The sequence below is a fragment of the Danio aesculapii genome, chromosome 9 (assembly GCF_903798145.1).
Source record: "Danio aesculapii chromosome 9, fDanAes4.1, whole genome shotgun sequence".
NCBI lineage: Eukaryota > Metazoa > Chordata > Actinopteri > Cypriniformes > Danionidae > Danio > Danio aesculapii.
The window spans coordinates 44,131,908-44,152,918 of NC_079443.1; the positions used below are offsets into that span (position 1 = coordinate 44,131,908).

At 40.7% G+C, this 21,011-nt stretch overlaps 1 protein-coding gene across 1 annotated transcript in view; it reads right to left on the reverse strand.

Moving 5' to 3' along the window:
• Nucleotides 1–21,011, reverse strand: part of ttn.2 (titin, tandem duplicate 2) — a 174,867-nt gene that overhangs the window by 25,165 nt on the left and 128,691 nt on the right. The window contains 12 exon segments of the mRNA XM_056465825.1: nt 2–7,109; nt 7,111–13,392; nt 13,394–16,714; nt 16,716–17,107; nt 17,238–17,540; nt 17,662–18,249; nt 18,331–18,627; nt 18,804–19,001; nt 19,101–19,205; nt 19,420–20,007; nt 20,303–20,590; nt 20,679–20,969. Of these exon segments, the coding sequence (XP_056321800.1) occupies nt 2–7,109; nt 7,111–13,392; nt 13,394–16,714; nt 16,716–17,107; nt 17,238–17,540; nt 17,662–18,249; nt 18,331–18,627; nt 18,804–19,001; nt 19,101–19,205; nt 19,420–20,007; nt 20,303–20,590; nt 20,679–20,969 (19,761 nt within the window).

A 21,011-nucleotide genomic window follows, 5' to 3' on the forward strand; every position in this document is an offset into this window, starting at 1 on the left:
CCTGTAACCTTTGTTCCTTCCTTGGTCTCAAGTGGCACTCCGACACCGTACTCATTTTCACCAGTAACTCTGAAATAATATACACCCCCCTCTTGCAGATTAGTCACTTTATAAGTCAACCTGGGACAACTGTTTGAAATCCTGCTCCAGCCCATCTTAGTTGCTTCGCGGAGATCAACAAGGTAGTTTTTGACTGGAGCACCACCCTCGTTGTCAGGAGTATCCCATGTAATAGTTGCCGAACTCTTGGTGACGTCTTTTACTTCAATGTGGGCTGGTGGGCCTGGAGAATCAAGGACCTTTACACTCAGCGTCAGTGTAGCAGTTCCAGCAACATTTTGGAGAGTTACAGTGTATTTCCCAGAGTCATCTCTTGTAGCTTGCTCAATTGTGACCGATGTGCAGGTATCAGTTGTATCAATAGATGCCCTCACTCTCAGATCAACATCTGGTTTGTTCCACATTACATGTGGGACAGGCTTCCCCTTGAATGGGACTCTAAGGGTAAATGAGCTTCCATCTTTCACAACCAGTGTCTTCCTCATTTCATTACTGATTAAGAAAACTGGCTCATCTTCTCTTTCCTTTGCTACCTGTGGATCAGTTTCAGGGCTTGGCTCACTTGGGCCAATTTTGTTAATTGATCTGACTATAAAGACATACTCTGTTCCTGATGTGAGTCCCACAACAGTGAACTCTGTGCTCTTGGTGTTACTGACAGCAACTGTCCAATCATCATCATTGGTATTTCTGTATTCCACCATGTATCCAGTTACTAGTGAACCACCATCAAATAATGGCTTGTTCCAAGACAGTGTTACTGATGTTTTAGTAGAATCGATTATTTTAGGTTTAGCTGGAGGTGATGGCAGGAACAACGGATCCTCTGCCTTTGTCAGTGGGCAAGGCACACTTGGTGCACTCAAACCAGCAGCATTTTCAGCAAATACTCTGTATTCATACTCGCAGCCTTCACGGAGATTAGAAGCTTTTACTCTTAGGTCATACACAGGCTTTTTGTTCACACGTACCCAACGAAGACCAGATTTCTCACGTTTCTCAATTACATAACCAGAAATACTACTGCCGCCATCAGAGATGGGTCTTTCCCAGCAAATTGTCATTGCTTCACTTGTAACACTGGTGACTTCAACATCTGTTGGTGCAGCACAGACTGTGAATGGATCCATTGCCTTAGCAGGATCGCTCTCCAGAGCTTCACCAGTTCCATACTTATTAACTCCTCGAACTCTAAATATATACTCATTACCTTTGAGCAATTTTGTTACTTTACATGTTGTGGCCTTCATGTCTGCATAGACCAGAGTCCAAGCAAGCCGGCTAGTCTCACGTTTCTCAACAATGTAGTGTTGAATTTCAGCACCTCCATTTTCCTGAGGTGGTCCCCAGGTCAATGTACATTTTTCTGCAGTCAAACCAGTTATATCCAATGGTCCAGATGATGGACCAGGTCTGTCCAAGACCTTACAATTTACTGCTAAAGATCTGGTGCCTGCAACATTCTGCAACGTTAGAACATACTGTCCTGAATCTCGTCTAATAGCATCTCTCACAATTAGTGTTGTACTAGTAAGTGTTGAAGAAATCTCACATCTGGCCTTGGCTTCAATTTCTTTTCCATCCTTTGCCCATGAAACCACAGGAATTGGACGTCCTGATATTTCAGCATCAATTCTCAGTATTTCTCCAGCTTTTATTACAACAAGTTGTCTTAGCTTGTCCTCAATTGTTATGCGTGGTGGATCAACATCATCTTTTACTGTTACAGGTCCAGTGCTTTCTGATGGTTCACTGAGTAAGCCAGCTGAATTTTTAGCAATGATTCGGAAATCATATCTTTGATCTTCAATCAGACCAGTCACATCAAAATATGTTTCTTGAAGATTGGTGAAATTACACTTTAACCACCGTCCATCTGGAAGTTCACTACGCTCAACAATATAGCCAGTAACCTTAGCTCCACCGTCAAACTCCGGTTTTGTCCAAGAAAGCGAAACAGATGTTCTTGTGATGTTCATAACACTTGGCTGACTGGGAGGTGCACATGGATCTCGGGCAGAAACAGGATCACATGCCTTTGTGCAAGGTCCAATGCCAGCTATATTTTCTGCATATGCTCTATACTGATACAGTAGGCCTTCTTCCAAGCCAGTTACCTTAAACTGAGTTTCTGTTATAAGCCCTCTGTTCATCTTTGTCCAAAGAATGCTGCTCTGATCTTTGCACTCTATGTGATATCCAACAACAGGACTCCCACCATCACTTGCTGGTCTGTTCCATGTAACTAACATTCCTGATTTAGTGGCATGAGAAACCTGAAGACTGGTTGGAGGGCCTGGAGGTGTAAAGGGGTACTGTGCAACAATTGGGGCTGAGTCAATGGCATGGCTTTTACCATAACGATTCTCTGCAGCAATACGGAACTGATATTCTGTTCCTTGTGTCAAACGAGTTACTTTGATTGATGTTCTTGCAACTGTCGCTGAAACAATTTGCCATGCTGTAGTAGTCGTATCTCTTTTCTCAACTATATAATTATTGATTTGACAGCCACCATCATACATCGGAGGGTCCCATGATAGCGAAATAAAATCAGCACTTATTTCCTCTACCTTGATTGAACCTGGTGGACCTGGTTTATCAAGAACGATGACTGATATTTCTGCAGACTTGACACCAAATGAATTGGTTAAAGTAATTTCATATTTTCCAGCATCTTCTCTTGTAGCATCCTTGATGGTGATCTTGGATGATGTCTTTGATGTCAAAACATTAACTCTGGTTGTTTGCTTCAGCGAGTGACCATCCTTCTTCCATGTAACCTCTGGAGAAGGTCTGCCTCTGAACGGAACATCTATTTTGAGATCATCTCCAGCTTTTACACTGTAGGTATTGAACATCAAATCAATAATGGGTTCAATAGTAATATCTCTTGCCACAACAGGTGCTCCCAGTGGTTTAGGATCGCTCTTTCCTTTGTCGTTAATTGCTGTAATTCTGAAGCTGTATTCCTCTCCTGTTGTAAGTCCTTCAATTGTGGCTTCCAGTGCCTTTATCGTGGCACATGCAGTCCATTTATCTGATCCCTTAGTCATCATTTCCACCATATAGCCTGTGATTTTGCTCCCACCATCATGATCTGGCTTTTCCCATGACAAAGTAACAGTGTGTCGAGTTACATCAATAACTGTAATTTTACCAGGTGGTAAGGGTGCTTGAGAAATTTTGACAGCCTCTGTAGTCTCTGCAGGCAAACCAACACCAAGTTCATTGACAGCCAATACACGGAAGTGGTAAAGACCTCCTTCTTGGAGATCATCAATCCTGATTGAATTTCTGACACAGTTGTTTGTTACAGATGTGAATGCTAGTCTCTTGGATTCACGCTTTTCTACAATGTAATGGGTTATCTTGGCTCCACCATCAATTTGTGGAGGCTCCCATTGTAGCTGGACAGAATCTCTTTTTACATCCTTAACTTCAAAGTTGACTGGAGCACTTGGAGAGTCAAGTACTTTGACATTAACAAATGCAGATTTTGTGCCAATATTATTTTCAAGTGTTAAAACATACTTGCCAGTGTCAAACCGGTTAACATTGTCAATAACAAGCCCAGTGTAAGAGCCTGTAACCTCAATTTGAGCACGCTCTGGTATGATGCCATCTGCCTTTTTCCACTTAACCTCAGGCTCTGGTCTACCCCTTATTGTGACAAATAACCGAAGTGTTGCACTGGCACGCACAGTAACACATTTCCTAAGATCTGCATCAAGTTCTACTTCAGGAGCTTCAAGTTTTTCAGCTGCAATTACAGATCCTGGAACATCAACATGTTCTCCAGCCCCCTCTATATTAACTGCACAAATACGGAAGTTGTATTCTGCATTTTCCTTTAATTTTTTGACGGTGAAGTGAGTTGTTTGGACACCAGTTGGAGGTGTACACACAGTCCATTCATCTTCGTTAACGTCCTTTGCCTCAACAATGTATCCTGAGACAGATGCTCCACCATCATAAATTGGTCTACTCCATGCCAAAGTAACAGTTGTGCTGGAGTGATCTGTCACTTTAGGATTATTAGGAGGACCAGGAGGATAGGTTGCATCACAGGCTTTGTAATATTCAGATGGTTCACTTGGTGTGCCCACACCAGCAGCATTTTCAGCAGATACTCTGAATTCATAGAAGTGTCCCTCTGTAAGCCCAGTGGCTCTGAATCTCAGGTCATTTAGTCTTTTCTTGTTACACTTTGTCCATCGAATACCCTCTTTATCACGTTTTTCAAGAACAAAGCCATCAATTTGTGATCCACCATCCTCCTCTGGTCGTTCCCATGTGAGGACTATGGAGTCTCTGGTGATTGCACTTGCTTCTGGAGTTGAAGGAGGTCCTGGTTTATTAAAAGGATTCTTTGCAAGGACGGGTTCAGATTCAAGTGGTTCACCAATACCATACTTGTTCACTGCCATGACTCTGAAAATATACTCATTACCAGGTAGGAGTTTAGTTACTTTGTAACTGATTGCTTGAATTTTAGGTTCCACTACTGTCCAAGACAGCCTGCTAGTTTCTCTTTTTTCAATAATGTAATGTGAAATACTAGCTCCACCATCATGTGAAGGATGACTCCAGTGCAAATAGCATTTTTCTGCAGTGACACCAGTTACTTTTAGCGGGCCATCAGGTGGACCAGGTCTATCAAGAACCTTGACATTAATGGGTACCTGTTTTGTTCCACCAACGTTACTGAGACTTAAGATGAAATGACCCCCATCTACTCTGATGCAGTCTTTAACAGTCAAAACTGTTCGGGTAATGGTGGATTTAATCTCCATTCTGGGTGTAGCACTATCAATTTCCTTTCCATCCTTAAGCCATACAATGTCAGGTAAAGGTTTTCCAGCAATGTCAGAGTCAATACTAAAGGAGTCGCCAGCCTTTACAACAATAACATCTTTAAATCTTGAATCCATGGAGACAGATGGAGCTTCAATCTCATCCTGAGCAGTAATTGGTCCAGTGCTTTCAGATGGCACACTTAAAATACCAGCTGCATTTCTGGCTATTACCCTGAATTCATACCTTTGTTCTTCATGTAATCCGGTTATTGTAAATTGTGTGTCTATAATATTTGTAAAACTGGCCTTCATCCAACGACCCTCAGGCAACTTCTTTCTTTCAATTATGTATCCTGTAATTACACTGCCACCATCATACTGTGGTTTAGTCCATTGAAGAGTTATGAGGTTTCTTGTGATAACAATGGCTTCAGGAGTTCCAGGTGGATCACATGGGTCACGTGCAACAACACTTTCTGACACTTTGCTTGATGGACTGATTCCTGCAATATTTTCAGCAAAAACCCTATATTCATATTCAATTCCCTCCTCCAGACCATTTGTTCTCAATCGAGTGTCAGTGATAAGAAGTTTGTTAAGTTTGGTCCATAAGATGCTGTTCTTTTCTTTACGCTCCAGGTGATATCCAATAATAGGACTGCCTCCATTATTGCTAGGGGGTTTCCATTCAATTGTCATGTGGTCTTTTGTGACTGATGAAACAAATGGTGCACCAGGAGCTGCAGGCTCAGTGAAAGGATAACTGACCACAACTAGTGCTGAATCTAATGATCCGCTCTTTCCATATCTGTTCTCAGCAAACACTCTAAACTGATATTCAGAACCAGTCTTCAGCTTTGATATTTTGATTGTGGTTCTAGCAATTGTTGCAGAAACAGTCTGCCAGTTAGTCGTGGTTGTATCACGTTTTTCCACTACATAGTTGTTTATCTGACAACCTCCTGTGTAAACTGGTGGCTCCCAGGACATGACAACATAGGTGGCACTTACTTCATCAATTTTGACTGGTCCAGTTGGTGGACCTGGTTTATCAAGAATGATTATGGCAACCTCTTCTGTGACTGTACCTATATTGTTTGTAGCTGTGATTGTGTATTTGCCAGAGTCCTCTCTATTTGCTTCTTTAATTTTAAGAACTGTTGACGTTGCAGTGCTTGAGACATTTAGTCTGGTTGTCTCTTTAAGTGCTTGTCCATCTTTCATCCATCCAATCTTTGGAGTTGGACGCCCTTTAAATGGTATTTCCACTTTGAGATCTTCGCCAGATTGAACACTGTATGTGTTGAAAGTTAGTTTGAAGCTTGGTTCAATAGTAACATCTTTGGCAATGACGGGAGAAGCTAATGGCCTGGGATCACTTTTTCCCTTCTCATTGTAAGCTAAAACTCTTAAGTGATATTCTTGTCCTGAACTAAGTCCAGCCACTGTACCCTCACATGTTTTGCTGACTGTAGCAACAATCCATTCCTCTGATCCTTTAGGCTGCATTTCAATATAATAACCCAATATTCTGCTGCCACCATCATGATCTGGTTTATCCCAGGATAGTGATGCTGTGGTTTTTGTGACATCAGTCAAAGTGACCTTGCCAACTGATAAAGGGGGATCTGCTGTCTTAACAGATTCTTCTGTTTCTACAGGCAGGCCAATTCCAAATTCATTTTCTGCCATGACTCTGAAGTAATAAATACCACCCTCTGTCAGATCACCAACTCGGAAGCTGGTCTTAGAGCACTTAGTAGTAATGTTTGTAAATCCTTGTCTAGTTGATTCCCTCTTGTCAATAATGTAATTTTTGATTTTTGAACCACCATCAATAAGTGGAGGTTCCCAAACAAGCGTAACATAGTTTCTTGTTATATCCTTTACAAAAAGGTTCTGTGGAGCACCTGGTGTATCAAGTACTTTTACTGAAACAAATGCTGATTTGGTGCCAGCACTATTTTGCAAAGTCAATGTATATTTTCCAGCATCATTCCTGTCACATATATTAATTGTCAGCTGGGTGTAATCTGGTCCCTTGTCTATTTGGGCTTTATCTGGTAAATCTCCTTCATCCTTGGTCCAGTTTATCTCAGGAATGGGCCGTCCTCTGAATGGTATGTTGATTCTCATAGATCCTCCAGCATGTACAACAATGCCTTTCCTTAACTCAGAGTCAAGTTCAATTTCAGGTGCATCCATTTTATCCACTGGTTTGACAGTACCTTGGATGGGCACTGGTTCACCCAACACCTAGTTTATTTAAGGCACAAATGCGAACTTTGTATTCTTGGTGTTCAGTGAGTTTAGTTATTGAAAATTTAGTATCATTTAATCCAGTGGGTGGAGTACATGTGATCCATTCTTCTTCATCAGCTTTAGATATCTCAACAACGTAGCCTTGAATATCTAAGCCACCATCATATATTGGCCTACTCCATGCAACTGTGACTGAATTCTTTGTAGTATCAACAAGGTGTGCATTAGTTGGCTGGCCAGGCTTGAATGTTGGATCACAGGCTTTGTAATAAACTGTTGGTGGACTTGGTTGTCCAACTCCAGCAGCATTTTCTGCTGATAACCTGAATTCATATTCATGATCCTCTGTCAAACCTGTGACTCTGAAACGTAGGTCTGTGACTCTGCGTTTGTTACATTTTGTCCACCGGACTCCAGCTCGGTCTCTCTTCTCTACAATGTAACCAACAATCTCATTTCCGCCATCACTCTCAGGACGAGCCCAGCATACAGTCATAGAGTCCCTTGAAATATTTGTTATCTCTATATCTTGAGGTGGGCCAGGAGCAACAAAAGGATTTCTCATAATCACTGCTGTAGATTCCAGTGGTTCACCAACTCCATATTTGTTGACAGCCATGACACGGAATATATATTCATTTCCTTTTAGAAGCTTTGTAACTTTGAACATGGTTGCTCCACAATCACCTGAAACTACAGTCCAAGCAAGACGACTTGTTTCTCTCTTTTGTATGATATAATGAGAAATGCTACTGCCACCATCATGTCTGGGAGGCAGCCATGACAATGAACATTTTTCATTTGTCACACCAGAAACAGTCAAAGGACCTTCTGGAGGTCCAGGTCTATCAAGCACTCTCACGTTGAAGGAAACAGATTTCGATCCAGCCACATTGGAAAGGTGCAGTGTGTATTGTCCTCCATCAATTCGAATTGCATCTTTGACAACAAGAACTGCTTTAAAGTCAGTGTTCTTGATCTCAGCTCTTGCTGAGTTTTCAACCTCCATGTCACCCTTAAACCACTGCATTGTTGGAATTGGCTTTCCCTGCACAGATGCTTCAAGGGAAAATATGTCTCCAGCATTCACTGTTAAAATCTGACTATACTCTGAAGCAACCTCATAGGTTGGTGGTTCAACTTCATCCTTAGCTGTAACTGAGCCTGTGCTCTCAGAGGGTCTACTGACTGATCCAGCTCCATTTCTTGCTATAACTCTGAAATCATATTTGCAGTCTTCAATAAGGCCTGTGACTGTAAATTCAGTTTCAAGAATGTTTGCAAAACTGGCTTTCATCCAACGGCCCTCTGGTAGGTCTCGTTTTTCTACAACATATCCCGTGACAAGGCTGCCACCATCATATTCTGGTGGTGTCCATCTAAGTTTGACTGAGTGTCTAGACACAATGACTGGCACAGGGGTACCTGGTGGGTCACAGGGATCACGTGCAATGCAACCCTCAGAGATTTTGCTGCATTTTCCAATTCCAACGATGTTTTCAGCATATACCCTAAACTCATATTCAATGCCCTCTTCCAATGGAGATGTTTTAAATCGTGTGTCTTGAATGAGTATTTTGTTGATCTTTGTCCATAGAATGCTATTTTTCTCTTTTCTCTCAAAATGATATCCTAGAATAGCACTTCCACCATCTGAGACTGGTTTATGCCATTCAACAACCATAGACTCTTTAGTGAAAGCAGACACAAATGGAGTTCCTGGAGGCCCGGGCTCTTTGAAAGGATACTGGGCAAGAACTGGATCAGAGTCAATGCCATAGCTTTTACCATATCTATTTTCAGCAAAGATTCTAAACTGGTATTCAGCTCCAGTTTTTAAATTACCAACTTTAAGTGTAGTTCTTGCTACTGTGGCAGAAACAACTACCCAGTTTGTGGTGGTGGTGTCTCTCTTTTGGACAATATAATTTGAAATCTGGCAGCCTCCAGTGTATGTTGGTGGATCCCAAGACAATGTAATACTCTCTGCACTTACTTCATCAATCCTTACTGGGCCTGTTGGTGGGCCAGGTTTTTCCAGGATGATTATTTCAACAGTAGCTTCTTGTTGTCCAAGTACATTAGCTACAGCAATGTTATACATACCACCATCTTCTCTTGTTGCATCTTTTATGGTAAGAGTTGTATGATGTGCAGTGTCAGCAACATTTACTCTTGTGGTCTGTTTCAAAGCTGAACCATCTTTGGTCCATGTAATAGTTGGTTTTGGATGACCAGAAATTCGTGCCTCAATTTTCAAATCATGCCCAACCTGTACATTGTATGTACTTAGTTTTGTTCTTACTGAGGGCTCAATAGCGAGGTCCTTTGCAACAACAGGACTTGCCAGAAGTCGAGGATCACTCTTTCCTTTGTCATTGACAGCGATGACTCTAAAGATGTACTCCCCACCTTGTGCTAAATTAGTTACAACAGTATCAAGGGCTTTTACTTGAGCACAAAGAGACCATTTATCTTGATCCTTTGCTTGCATTTCAACTTCATAATAAGTGATTCTGCTGCCTCCATCATGCTCTGGCTTTTCCCATTTTAGAGAAACACTCTTCCGTGTTACATCCACTACAGAAACTTTGCCAGGGGGTTGTGGCACCTCTGAAATTTTCAGTGGTTCTGGAGTCTCTGCAGGCAATCCAATGCCATGTTCATTTTCAGCAAGAACTCTGAAGAAGTAGATACTTCCCTCTTCAAGTGGTTCAATTTTCCATGTCATCTTGTTGCAGGTAGTAACAGCAGAATATACCTTTCTTGTACTCTCTCGTTTTTCAACAATGTAGTTTTTTATTTTAGCTCCACCATCCAGCAAAGGAGGCTCCCAGGTAAGAGTAACTGAATTCTTTGTTATTTCCTTTACACGGAAGTTTGCAGGTATATCAGGAGTATCTAATACTCTGACGCTAATAAATGCAGATTTTGTTCCACTAGCATTTTCCAGGGTCAAAGTGTATTTTCCACTGTCAAACCTATTAACATTTTCAATTACAAGTGAGGTAAAACTGCTTGTAATATCAATCTGTGCTGCCTCATTGATTTCCCCTTCAGTTTTTCCCCATTTAACTTCAGGAGTTGGCCGTCCCCGGATAGGAACAAACAATCTAAGAGAACCTCCAGCCCTGACAGTGATCATCTTTCTCAGGTCAGCATCAAGATCAATATCTGGTGCCTCAAGTTTATCCTCTATGATAATAGATCCTGGGATATCAGCGGTTTCTCCGACGCCAATCTTATTGACAGCACAAATTCTGAATTTGTACTCATGCTTTTCAAGAAGTTTTTTAGCTTCAAATCTTGTCTCAGTTATTCCTGATGGTGGCGTACACATCATCCATTCATCTGAAGTGACTTCACATGCCTCAACAATATAACTTTGAATCTCACAGCCACCATCATAAATTGGCTTGCCCCAATGCAGTACAACAGAGGCTCTTGACACATAAGCTACTTTAGGGTTGTTGGGTGGGCCAGGCTTGAAGACTGGATCTGCTGCTTTGAAGTACACTGTGGGTGGACTTGGCTTACCAACTCCAGCTGCGTTTTCAGCAGACACGCGGAATTCATAACTTCTCATTTCAAGAAGTCCTGTTACTCTAAATCGTAGTTCACTCACTACACGTTTGTTGCACCTTGTCCACCTAACACCTTCTTTGTCTCTTTTTTCAATTATATATCCTGTAATTGCATTGCCACCATCATTAGTGGGTCTTTCCCATGTGATAACCATGGAATCTTTTGTTATATTTGACACTTCAACATTACTTGGTGCTTCAGGTGTGACAAATGGATTTGCTGCAATCACTGGATCCGATTCCAAAGGCTCACCAATTCCATATTTATTTACAGGTATTACTCTGAAAATATACTCATTTCCAGGAAGAAGTTTTGTAATTTTGAGATTGAGGGTTTGTACCTTTGGTTCTACAACAGTCCAAACCAATCGACTGGTTTCTCTTCTTTCCACAATGTAATGAGACACCTCTGCACCCCCATCATGCAATGGAGTTTTCCAGGAAATGCAACACTTTTCACTTGTAACACCATAGATTGAAATTGGACCATCTGGAGGTCCAGGCCTGTCTAGAACCTTGACATTAATAATAACTAATTTCTCTCCACCAACATTTTTCAGTAACAATGTATACTGGCCTCCATCAACACGGATAGCCTCCTTGACACTTAAAGCTGTTGTGAAGTCAGTGTTCTTGATCTCAAGCCTTGCAGTATTTGTAAGTTCTTCACCAGATTTAATCCAGTGAACTGAAGGAATAGGTTTGCCAAGTATCCCTGCATCTATTCTGAATGATTCACCAGCATTAACAACAACATTTTGAGAGTATTTGGCATCCAAGTCAATTTGGGGTGGATCAACTTCATCCTTTGCTGTGATTGCACCAGTGCTGTCTGATGGAGCACTAGACACACCTGCAGCATTTCTTGCAATGACACGGAACTCATATTGCTGCTCCTCTACCAACCCACTGACAACAAATTCAGTCTCAATAATGTTAGCAAAAGAGGCTTTCATCCATCGGCCATTAGGCAGTTCTTTCTTCTCAACAACATATCCAGTAATTTTGATTCCAGCATCAAACTCTGGAGGTGTCCACCTGAGTGTTACAGAGTTTCTTTTCACAATAACTGCTTCAGGTTTTCCTGGAGGATCACATGGATCTCTAGCTACTTGAATTTCAGACACTTTGCTTGCTTTACTTAAACCAACTATATTCTCAGCATAAACTCTAAATTCATATTCAATGCCTTCTTCAAGACCACCTATCTTGAATCGTGTGTCTGGAATGAGTGTTTTGTTTTGTTTCACCCACAGCAAGCTGTTTTTTTCTTTACTTTCAATGTGATATCCCAAAATCTTGCTTCCACCATCACTGCTGGGTTTGTTCCATACAACAACCATGCTTTCTTTGGTAGCAGACTGAACAGCTGGAATTCCTGGTGGATGTGGAATTTCAAAGGGATACTGTGCAACAACATGTTCAGACAGAATAACAGAACTCTTTCCATATCTGTTTTCTGCAGCAATCCTAAATTGATACTCACAGCCCGTCTTCAGTCTTGCCGCTTTAGTTGTTGTTCTTGCCACTGTTGCAGAAACAATCTGCCAATTTGTGGTAGATGTGTCTCGCTTTTCAACAATGTAGTTATTAATGCTGCATCCTCCTTCATACTCTGGAGGCTGCCATGACAATGTAACGCTGTCTGCAGTTACCTCCTCTATTTTGATTGGGCCAGTTGGGGGTCCAGGTTTATCAAGTACAATAACATTGATGTCTGCTGTTGCTTCACCAGCTGAGTTTGTAATTTTAATAGTATATTTGCCCACATCATCCCTTGTTGCCTCCTTTATTACAAGATAAAGATGTTTCTCTGCTACTTCAGTATTAACTCTTGTTGTCTCTTTTAAAGAAATACCATCTTTTTGCCAAATAACTGCTGCCTTGGGCTGAGCGACATAAGGCACGTCAATTTTCAGATCATCACCTGCCAGAACACTGAATGTGCCAAATAACAGTTTGAAGGCAGGGGCAATAACAACATCCTTAGCAATGACAGGGACGCTAAGTGGACGCGGATCACTTATTCCTTTTTCATTGGTTGCAGAAATGCGGAAGGAGTATTCTTCACCTTGAGTTAGGCCAACAACAACTGCTTCTGTTACTTTAACAGTCATTACCTGGGTCCATTTTTCACTGTTTTTCCCTTGCATTTCAACAATATAACCGGTAATTCTGCTTCCTCCATCATGGTCTGGCTTCTCCCAAGAAAGTGTAACACTGTTGCTAGTTACTTCTCTTAGAGTAACTTTTCCTGGAGGAAGAGGTCTCTCAGAGATTTTTATAGCTTCCATTGTCTCTACTGGAAGACCTACACCATACTCATTTTCTGCCAAAATTCTGAAGAAATACAAATTTCCTTCTTGTAAATCTCCAATTCTCCAACTTGTTTTGGGACAAGAGGCATTAACAATGGAATATGCTTTTCTTGTAGATTCACGTTTTTCCACAATGTAATGCCTGATTCTTGATCCACCATCAATGACTGGAGGGTCCCAGATGAGTGAAACAGAATCTTTTGTGATTTCTTTGATGGTAAGGTTTTGTGGTGCACCAGGAGTGTCAAGAACTCGGACATTGATAAATGCTGTTTTTGTTCCTGAATTGTTTTCCACTGTTAACATATATTTTCCACCATCAAATCTATTTACATTTTCAATAAGCAGTGTGGTGAAAGATGGTGTAATTTTCAATGGATGCTTTATCAAGGGGTTCCCCATGCTCTCTTGACCATCTGATTTCTGGCGCAGGTCTTCCTTTAACTGGCACAAATAATCTTAAGGTACTGCATGCTCTGATGTTCACAACTTTGCGAAGGTCTGAGTCAAGCTCAATTTCAGGCGGAAGGAGTCTGTCCTCTGCTTTAGGTGAACCAGGCACAGAAGCTGGCTCTCCAACACCTTCACAGTTAAGAGCTGAAATGTTGATCTTATATTCTTGATTTTCAGTAAGGTTGGTTATGGTGAATGATGTTGCAGTTAGTCCTGCCATTGGTGTAACAATTGTCCATTCATCTTCCTCTGGAAGGCATGTCTCAACAATATAACCTGTAATATCTGAGCCACCATCATAAACTGGTTTATTCCAAGCAATAGTAATGGATGATTTAGTTGTATCCAAAACCCTAGGGTTTCCAGGGGGTCCAGGTTGGAATATTGTGTCACAAGCTTTGTAGAATGGACTTGAAGGGCTTGGAGCACTTAAGCCAGCAGCATTTTCAGCTAGGATTCTGTATTCATACTCATGTCCAGGTGTTAGTCCTGACACTTTGAAGCGCAGATCAGTAACAGTCCTTTTGTTGCATTTTACCCAACGAAGACCAGTTTTATCTCTTCTCTCAATGATGTAGGTATTAATGCTACTTCCACCATTGTACTCAGGATGTCCCCAACATACCACCATTGAATCTTTTGTGATAGCAGTTACCTCTGGTGCCTGTGGAGGATCAGATGGCACATACGGATTAGTAGCAACAGCAGGTTCAGATTCAAGAGGTTCTCCTACTCCATACTTGTTTACAGCCATGACTCTGAAGATATATTCATTTCCTTTCAGCAATTTCGTAACTTTATAGCGGTTTACTTGTAAATCTGTAGCTACATTTGTCCATGTAAGTCTACTTGTTTCACGTCTTTGAATGATGTAATATTCAATCTTTCCTCCTCCATCATGAAGTGGTGGTAGCCATGACAGAATGCATTTCTCTGTTGTCATGTCTGTGACACGTAATGGCCCCTCAGGAGGACCAGGTCTGTCAAGAACTTTAACATTGAAGACAAATTTGGCAAATCCTCCAGGATTGCTAGCAGTGAGAGTGTATGCACCACCATCTCTGCGCAAAGAATCTTTGTTGATCAAACAACTGTAGAAATCTAATGTTTTGATCTCCATTTTTCCAGTGTCCTCGAGTTCCTTGCCATCTTTTGTCCAAACCATGGATGGTATTGGTCGGCCTGTAACATGTGCATCTAACTTGAAGATATCTCCTGCTTTCACTACCACAACACTACTGAAACTTGCATCTGCATCAATCTTTGGTTCTTCAATGTCATCTCTGCAAACAATAACTTCTGAAGGTTTAGATGGTTTGCTGACAGCTCCAGCTGAGTTTCTTGCTAATACACGGAATTCATAAGAAGCATCCTCTGTGAGACCACTCACAGTAAAATTTGTTTCAAGAATGTTGCTGAAGTTGGCCTTGAGCCAACGACCATTAGGTAGTTCTCTTTTTTCAACTGTATATCCGGTTATAGAGAAACCACCATCACCTTCTGGCTTTGTCCACTGAAGTGTAACTTCATGTCTAGTTATGTTAAGTGCTACTGGTTGACTCGGAGGGTCTACAGGATCAAGTGCATAGGTCATATCAGATGGCTTGCTTGCTTTGCTGAGACCAGCCATATTTTCTGCAATAACACGGAATTCATATGCAATACCATCCATCAGACCTGATGATTTAAACATATTGCCAACAATTAGAGCTTTGCTTATCCTCTGCCAGAGTATGCTGTTCTTCTCTTTCCTTTCAATGTGGTATCCCAAAATTGGGCTTCCTCCATCTGAAGAGGGTTCATTCCAGCTGATTGTCATCGAATCCTTGGTGAAGGCAACTATATGTGGAATTCCAGGCTGTCCTGGAACATCAAATGGATATGCAGCCACCACTGATGCTGATGTTGTGTAGGGACCAACGCCATATCTGTTTTGAGCTTTAACTCGGAATTGATATTCGATACCAGTTGTAAGACGAGCAGCTTTGAATGTTGTACGGATGACAGTGGCTGCCAGTTCCACCCAGGAAGTACCAGTGGTCTCACGCATCTCAACAATGTAGTTATTAATAGGCACTCCTCCATCATTTTCTGGAGCTTCCCATGATATGAGAACATAGTCACAGGAAACTTCATCCAGCTTAATTGGTCCAGTTGGAGGTCCTGGGATGTCATGTACTTGAACAGTAATGTTTTCAGTCACAGTTCCTAAGATATTCTTTCCTGTCATAGAATACTGTCCACCATCTTTTCTCTTAATTTCATTAATGTTAAGAATTGTAGAACTTGCTGTATTTTCAATGTTTATCCTCTGAGTTTGCTTTAGTTCCTGATCTTCTTTCTTCCACACAACAAGTGGTCTTGGACGACCAAGAACAGGGATCTCAACTTTAAGATTATCACCTGCTTTAGCTACCACTGTCTTCTGATATATACTTCTGAGGTCAAATTCTGGAGCTGTGGTTTGCTCCTTTATTACAACTGGTCGACTTTCTCGAGGTTCACTTCTGCCTGAGCTATTTACAGCAAATATGCGGAACACATATTCTGCATTTTCCACCAATTCTGTTGCAGTGTAGTCCAAAGCTTTTATTGTTGTCACATGGGCCCATTGATCAGAGTCTTTCAGTTGAGCCTCTATTACATACCCAGTGATTCGACTACCACCATCATGTTTTGGTTTTGTCCATGCAAGAGTTGCAGTGTCCTTGGAAACATCAGAGACAATCAGATCATCTGGTGCTGAAGGAGCCTGAGAAGCTCTTATCGGAGTAGGTGTCTCTGCTGGTTCACCGATGCCCCTTTCATTTTCAGCTGAAACTCTAAAGTAATATTCAGCAGCCTCTTCTAAGTCTGGAATCTTGTATGAGCATTTCTGCCAGTTTGTAGTGATTACTGAGTAAGCTTTTCGCGTTGCCTCACGCTTCTCAATAATATAATTTTTGATCTTTGAGCCACCATCAATAAGAGGAATTTCCCACTGGAGAGTAATGCTATGCTTTGTGATTTCTCTTGGTTTTAAATTTACTGGAGGTCCCGGGGTGTCCACAACACGGACATTGACAAATCCAGTCTTCTTTCCAGCTACATTTTCTAATGTTAAGACATATTTACCAGCATCATATCGTGTACATTCCGGGATGACTACTAAAGTGTATGATTCAGTAGTATCAATGTGAGCACGCCCTTTAAGAGGTATATCTTCCTTATACCATGCTACTTCAGGAGCTGGCCGGCCCCTTAATTGGCACAAATATACGGATTGAAGCACCCGACTTCACAACAAGTGTTTTTCTCAGCTCTGCATCGAGCTCAAAGTCGGGAACCTCCTCTCGATCCACCAGTTCAACAACTTGCTCTACTTCAGATGGTTCACCAAGCCCTTCAGAATTAAGTGCACTGACTCTGAAGTGATATTTTCCTCCAGACTGTAGATTTGATACCACAAACTCTGTTATTCTCAAGGGAATAGTTGTGTCTTGAACCCAGTCATCATCACCTTCCTTTTTATGCTCAACAATGTATCCTGTCACATCAAGTCCACCATCGTAAAAGGGTCTACCCCAGTTAAATGTTGCTGTTGTTTTAGTGGTGTCAGTAATCCGTGGGTTTGATGGAGGACCTGGTGGGTCTGAAAAACAATTAAATAATACTTTTATCTAAATGTAAAATGTTACAGATAAATAATAAGTAGCCAAATTTTTTTTCAAATAAAAACTTATGTGAATTACTATATGGAAAGTTGGAAATGATCATCTTACATGCAATATCCTTTGTCATTACAGGTTGAGATGGCTCACTGGGTTCACCAAAACCAGCTTTATTTTCTGCAGTCACTCTGAATTCATATTCAATTTCCTCTGACAAGCCTGAGACCTTAAAGCGTAGATCAGAAACGGTCTTCTTTGAAGCTCTGACCCATCTCATTCCTCTTCTCTCTTTTCTCTCAACACTATAGCCTCTAATGTCACTTCCTCCATCTACAGTTGGTCTTTTCCAGGAAATTGTTACCGCAGTTTTGCTGACATTATCAATTTCTGGTTTTGATGGAGGTCCTGGGGGTCCTGTAAAGAAGGTTAAAAAGTTAGAAATAATAATTATGTATTTTCATGTTTGTGTGTTAGATTTTACAATAAAAACAGTTTGAAAGTAAATGAATAAAATAAAACATAAAGGTAAGCTCACCAAAGCTGTCAACCATTTTGACTGGTCCAGACTGTGTCACATCGCCAGTGCCATACTGATTGACAGCTGAAACACGGAATATGTATTCATTTCCCTTTATCAGCTTGCTGGCAACATAGCGACAATCCATAACATTTTCAGCAAGCTTTGTCCAGAGTAGGCGGCTGGTTTCTCTCTTTTCTAAGATATATGATTTTATACTGCAGCCACCATCTTCTTCTGGTGGCAACCATGTCAATGTGCATTTTTCAGCTGAGACACTGCTGGCTTCAATAGGACCTGGAGGCCCTGGAACATCCAGAACTTTAACTTTAACTTTTTCATCTTTGATACCAAATGGATTGCTTGCTGTAATTGTGTACTCTCCAGTATTCTTTCGGCTGGCATATTTGATCGACAAAGTTGAAGATGTAGGAGTGCTACTAATTTGGACAATATCTGAGGACTTGAATTCTCTTCCAGACTTAGACCACACAGCAGTGGGAGGAGGTTTTCCAAGAATGCTAGATGCTGTGATGACAATTGTTCCACCAGCCTTCACAGTCACTCCATCCTTCATTTCTGGGTCAATTGTGATTGTTGGTGGTTCTGTAGAAAAAAGGTAGTGATTTTAAACTGTGACAAAGTCACAAATTCACAAAAACTTGGCATTAAAGCTTAAAAGCTTACCATATTCATCTTTGCAAACAAGAGGCTCAGTTGTCTCAGAGGGAGCACTGATAGCTCCAGCTGCATTTTTAGCCCTGATTCTGAATTCACAAGTGCATCCCTCCTGTAGATCTGTAACAGTGTAGGCACAGCTTTGGACATTCACATGGTTGGCCTTCATCCATGTCTTTCCAGGGTGCTCTAATTTCTCTACCATATAGCCAGTAAGTTTGTGGCCACCATCATACTTTGGTGCAGTCCACATAAGTGTCACACTGTTCCTTGTGATATTGATCACATCAGGTTTGCCAGGTGGATCTACAAAATAATAATAATAATAATAATGATGATTATGATAATAATAATAAATCGTTATCTCCTCTTTATATATATATATATATATATATATATATATATATATATATATATATATATATATATATATATATATATATATATATATATATAATGACAAAAAGTACATTTAGACTCACCAATTGGATCAAGAGCAACAAGTGATTCAGTTGTTTTGCTTGGTTTTCCAAGTCCAGCCATATTTATAGCTATGACCCTAAATTCATATTCAAGGCCTTCAACCAAGCCAGTCACTCTGCATTCCTTCACTCTCAACTGTGTTTTGCTGGCTCTTTTCCACATCAAGCTATTTCTATCTTTAAATTCCACGTAATATCCTGTAAGCATTTTTTTTAACAGATCAACAAAAAAAAAAATATTAAGATGTGATCAAACGGTAACAATAATTATAATGAACTGTGGTGGAAATGTTTAACCTGTGATGGGTGAGCCTCCAGTATCATTTGGATCAGACCATGTTAAGATAGCACACTCATGACGTATGCTCACAACCACAGGTGGTGCTGGAGCCCCTGGTGCATCTTGTATTGGAGAAAAGGGCAAATTTAATGTGAAAAATGTGAAGAAGTATTTTTAAACCATATTTTCGGCATATTTATCTCAATCCAAGATTTATTTATTCCAGATTTTTTATTACACTGGAATGTTTTATTTCATAAAATACAAATATATTTAATATAATACAATACAATACAATAATACAAATACAAATATAAGTTACTAGTAAAAACTTACTGAATGGATGTTTAGCAACCACTGGATCAGATCTGAGGAACTCTCCAATTCCATATTTATTTTCAGCACAAACTCTGAAGATGTATTCTGTTCCATCATGAAGTCTGGTAACTCTCATAGAGTTCTTCTGAATTGCAGAGGCAACTGTGACCCACTTGTTAGCAGTAGAATGTCTTTTCTCCAAAAAGTAGTTGGTAACTTCTGATCCACCATCATCTTTCGGTGGACCCCATTCTACAGTAATTGCTTCGGCTGTGATTTCATCAAATTTGATTGGCCCAGAGCAGATTCCAGGCTTTCCAACCACTTTAATGTCAATAGCTGATTCTTTTGTTCCAGCACTATTTCTTAAAATGATAGTGAACTTGCCAGCATCTCCTCTATGGCAATCCCGAATCAGCAAGACTGTGTTTGTTGTGGTTGATTCAACTGAGATTCTTCCACTGTCTGATAAGGTAACATCACCCTTTTTCCATATGACTGCTGGAGCTGGGATTCCAGTAATAGGGATATTAAGACGAACTGTGGATCCCTCTTTTGCCACATAGCTAGAATCTGGCAAGCCTTTAAGGTCACAGTCTGGAGGGACTGTAAAAGAGAAGACAAAATATATATTTTTTACTGTACTTCCATATAATGTATAAACACTAGGACACAAATGCAACTATTAGGTAGACCAGGGGTATCAAAGTAAGCAGAGCGTAGAGTTATTGTAGAAACAATTAATGGAAACTTGGAATGGAATGCTTAATATCATGTTATAAAAATGTATTTATTGAATATAGAATTGCTTACAATAACATGTTAAAGTGATGATAAAAATTTAAGTGAATTAGAAAGTGAGAAGCATTTTGAAAACACCTGCGGGAGACTATATGAATACCTATTTGATCTTTAGCCAAGATAGTGAGCTCAGTCGGTGGTCCTTCAGCTGATTCATTAATGGCCTTGACCCTGAAGCTGTACTCCTTTCCTTCAACTAGATCACCGATTGTGTACTGTGTGAGCTTAGACTTCATTAGCAACTTCCATTTGTCCTCCCCTTCACAGATCTCTAAAGCATATGCAACAACATGGCTTCCACCATCACTAATTGGTTTCTTCCAGCCAAGAGTACAGGAGTTCTTGGTGATCTCTATTGATTTAAAATCTGCAACTGGTCCAGGTTGTTCTGCAAGAGACATTAATGTTAGAATATGACATAAAAATACAGATTTTTAAATTTTAACTAAATTCTAACATTATTAAAGAAGTCTCACCTGAGGCTTTGACTGGGCCAGCTGTCTCACAACCTTCACCAATTCCATATATATTTTCAGCTAGGACTCTGAAGCAGTAAGCTTGACCAGCTTCAAGATTAGTAATCCTAAAAGATGTCTTGGGACACTCAGGAGCAACACAAGTCCACGCCTTTCTCTCAGCCAGCCGTTTTTCAACCACATAGCTCTTCACTGGACTTCCACCATCAATTAATGGAGCATCCCATGTAATGGATACATGGTCCTTTGAGGTCTCCTTAACAATCAGATTGACTGGGGGTCCAGGTGTGTCTGTGCACATTACAGACTACAGTTAGGCACAGCAAAGATTAA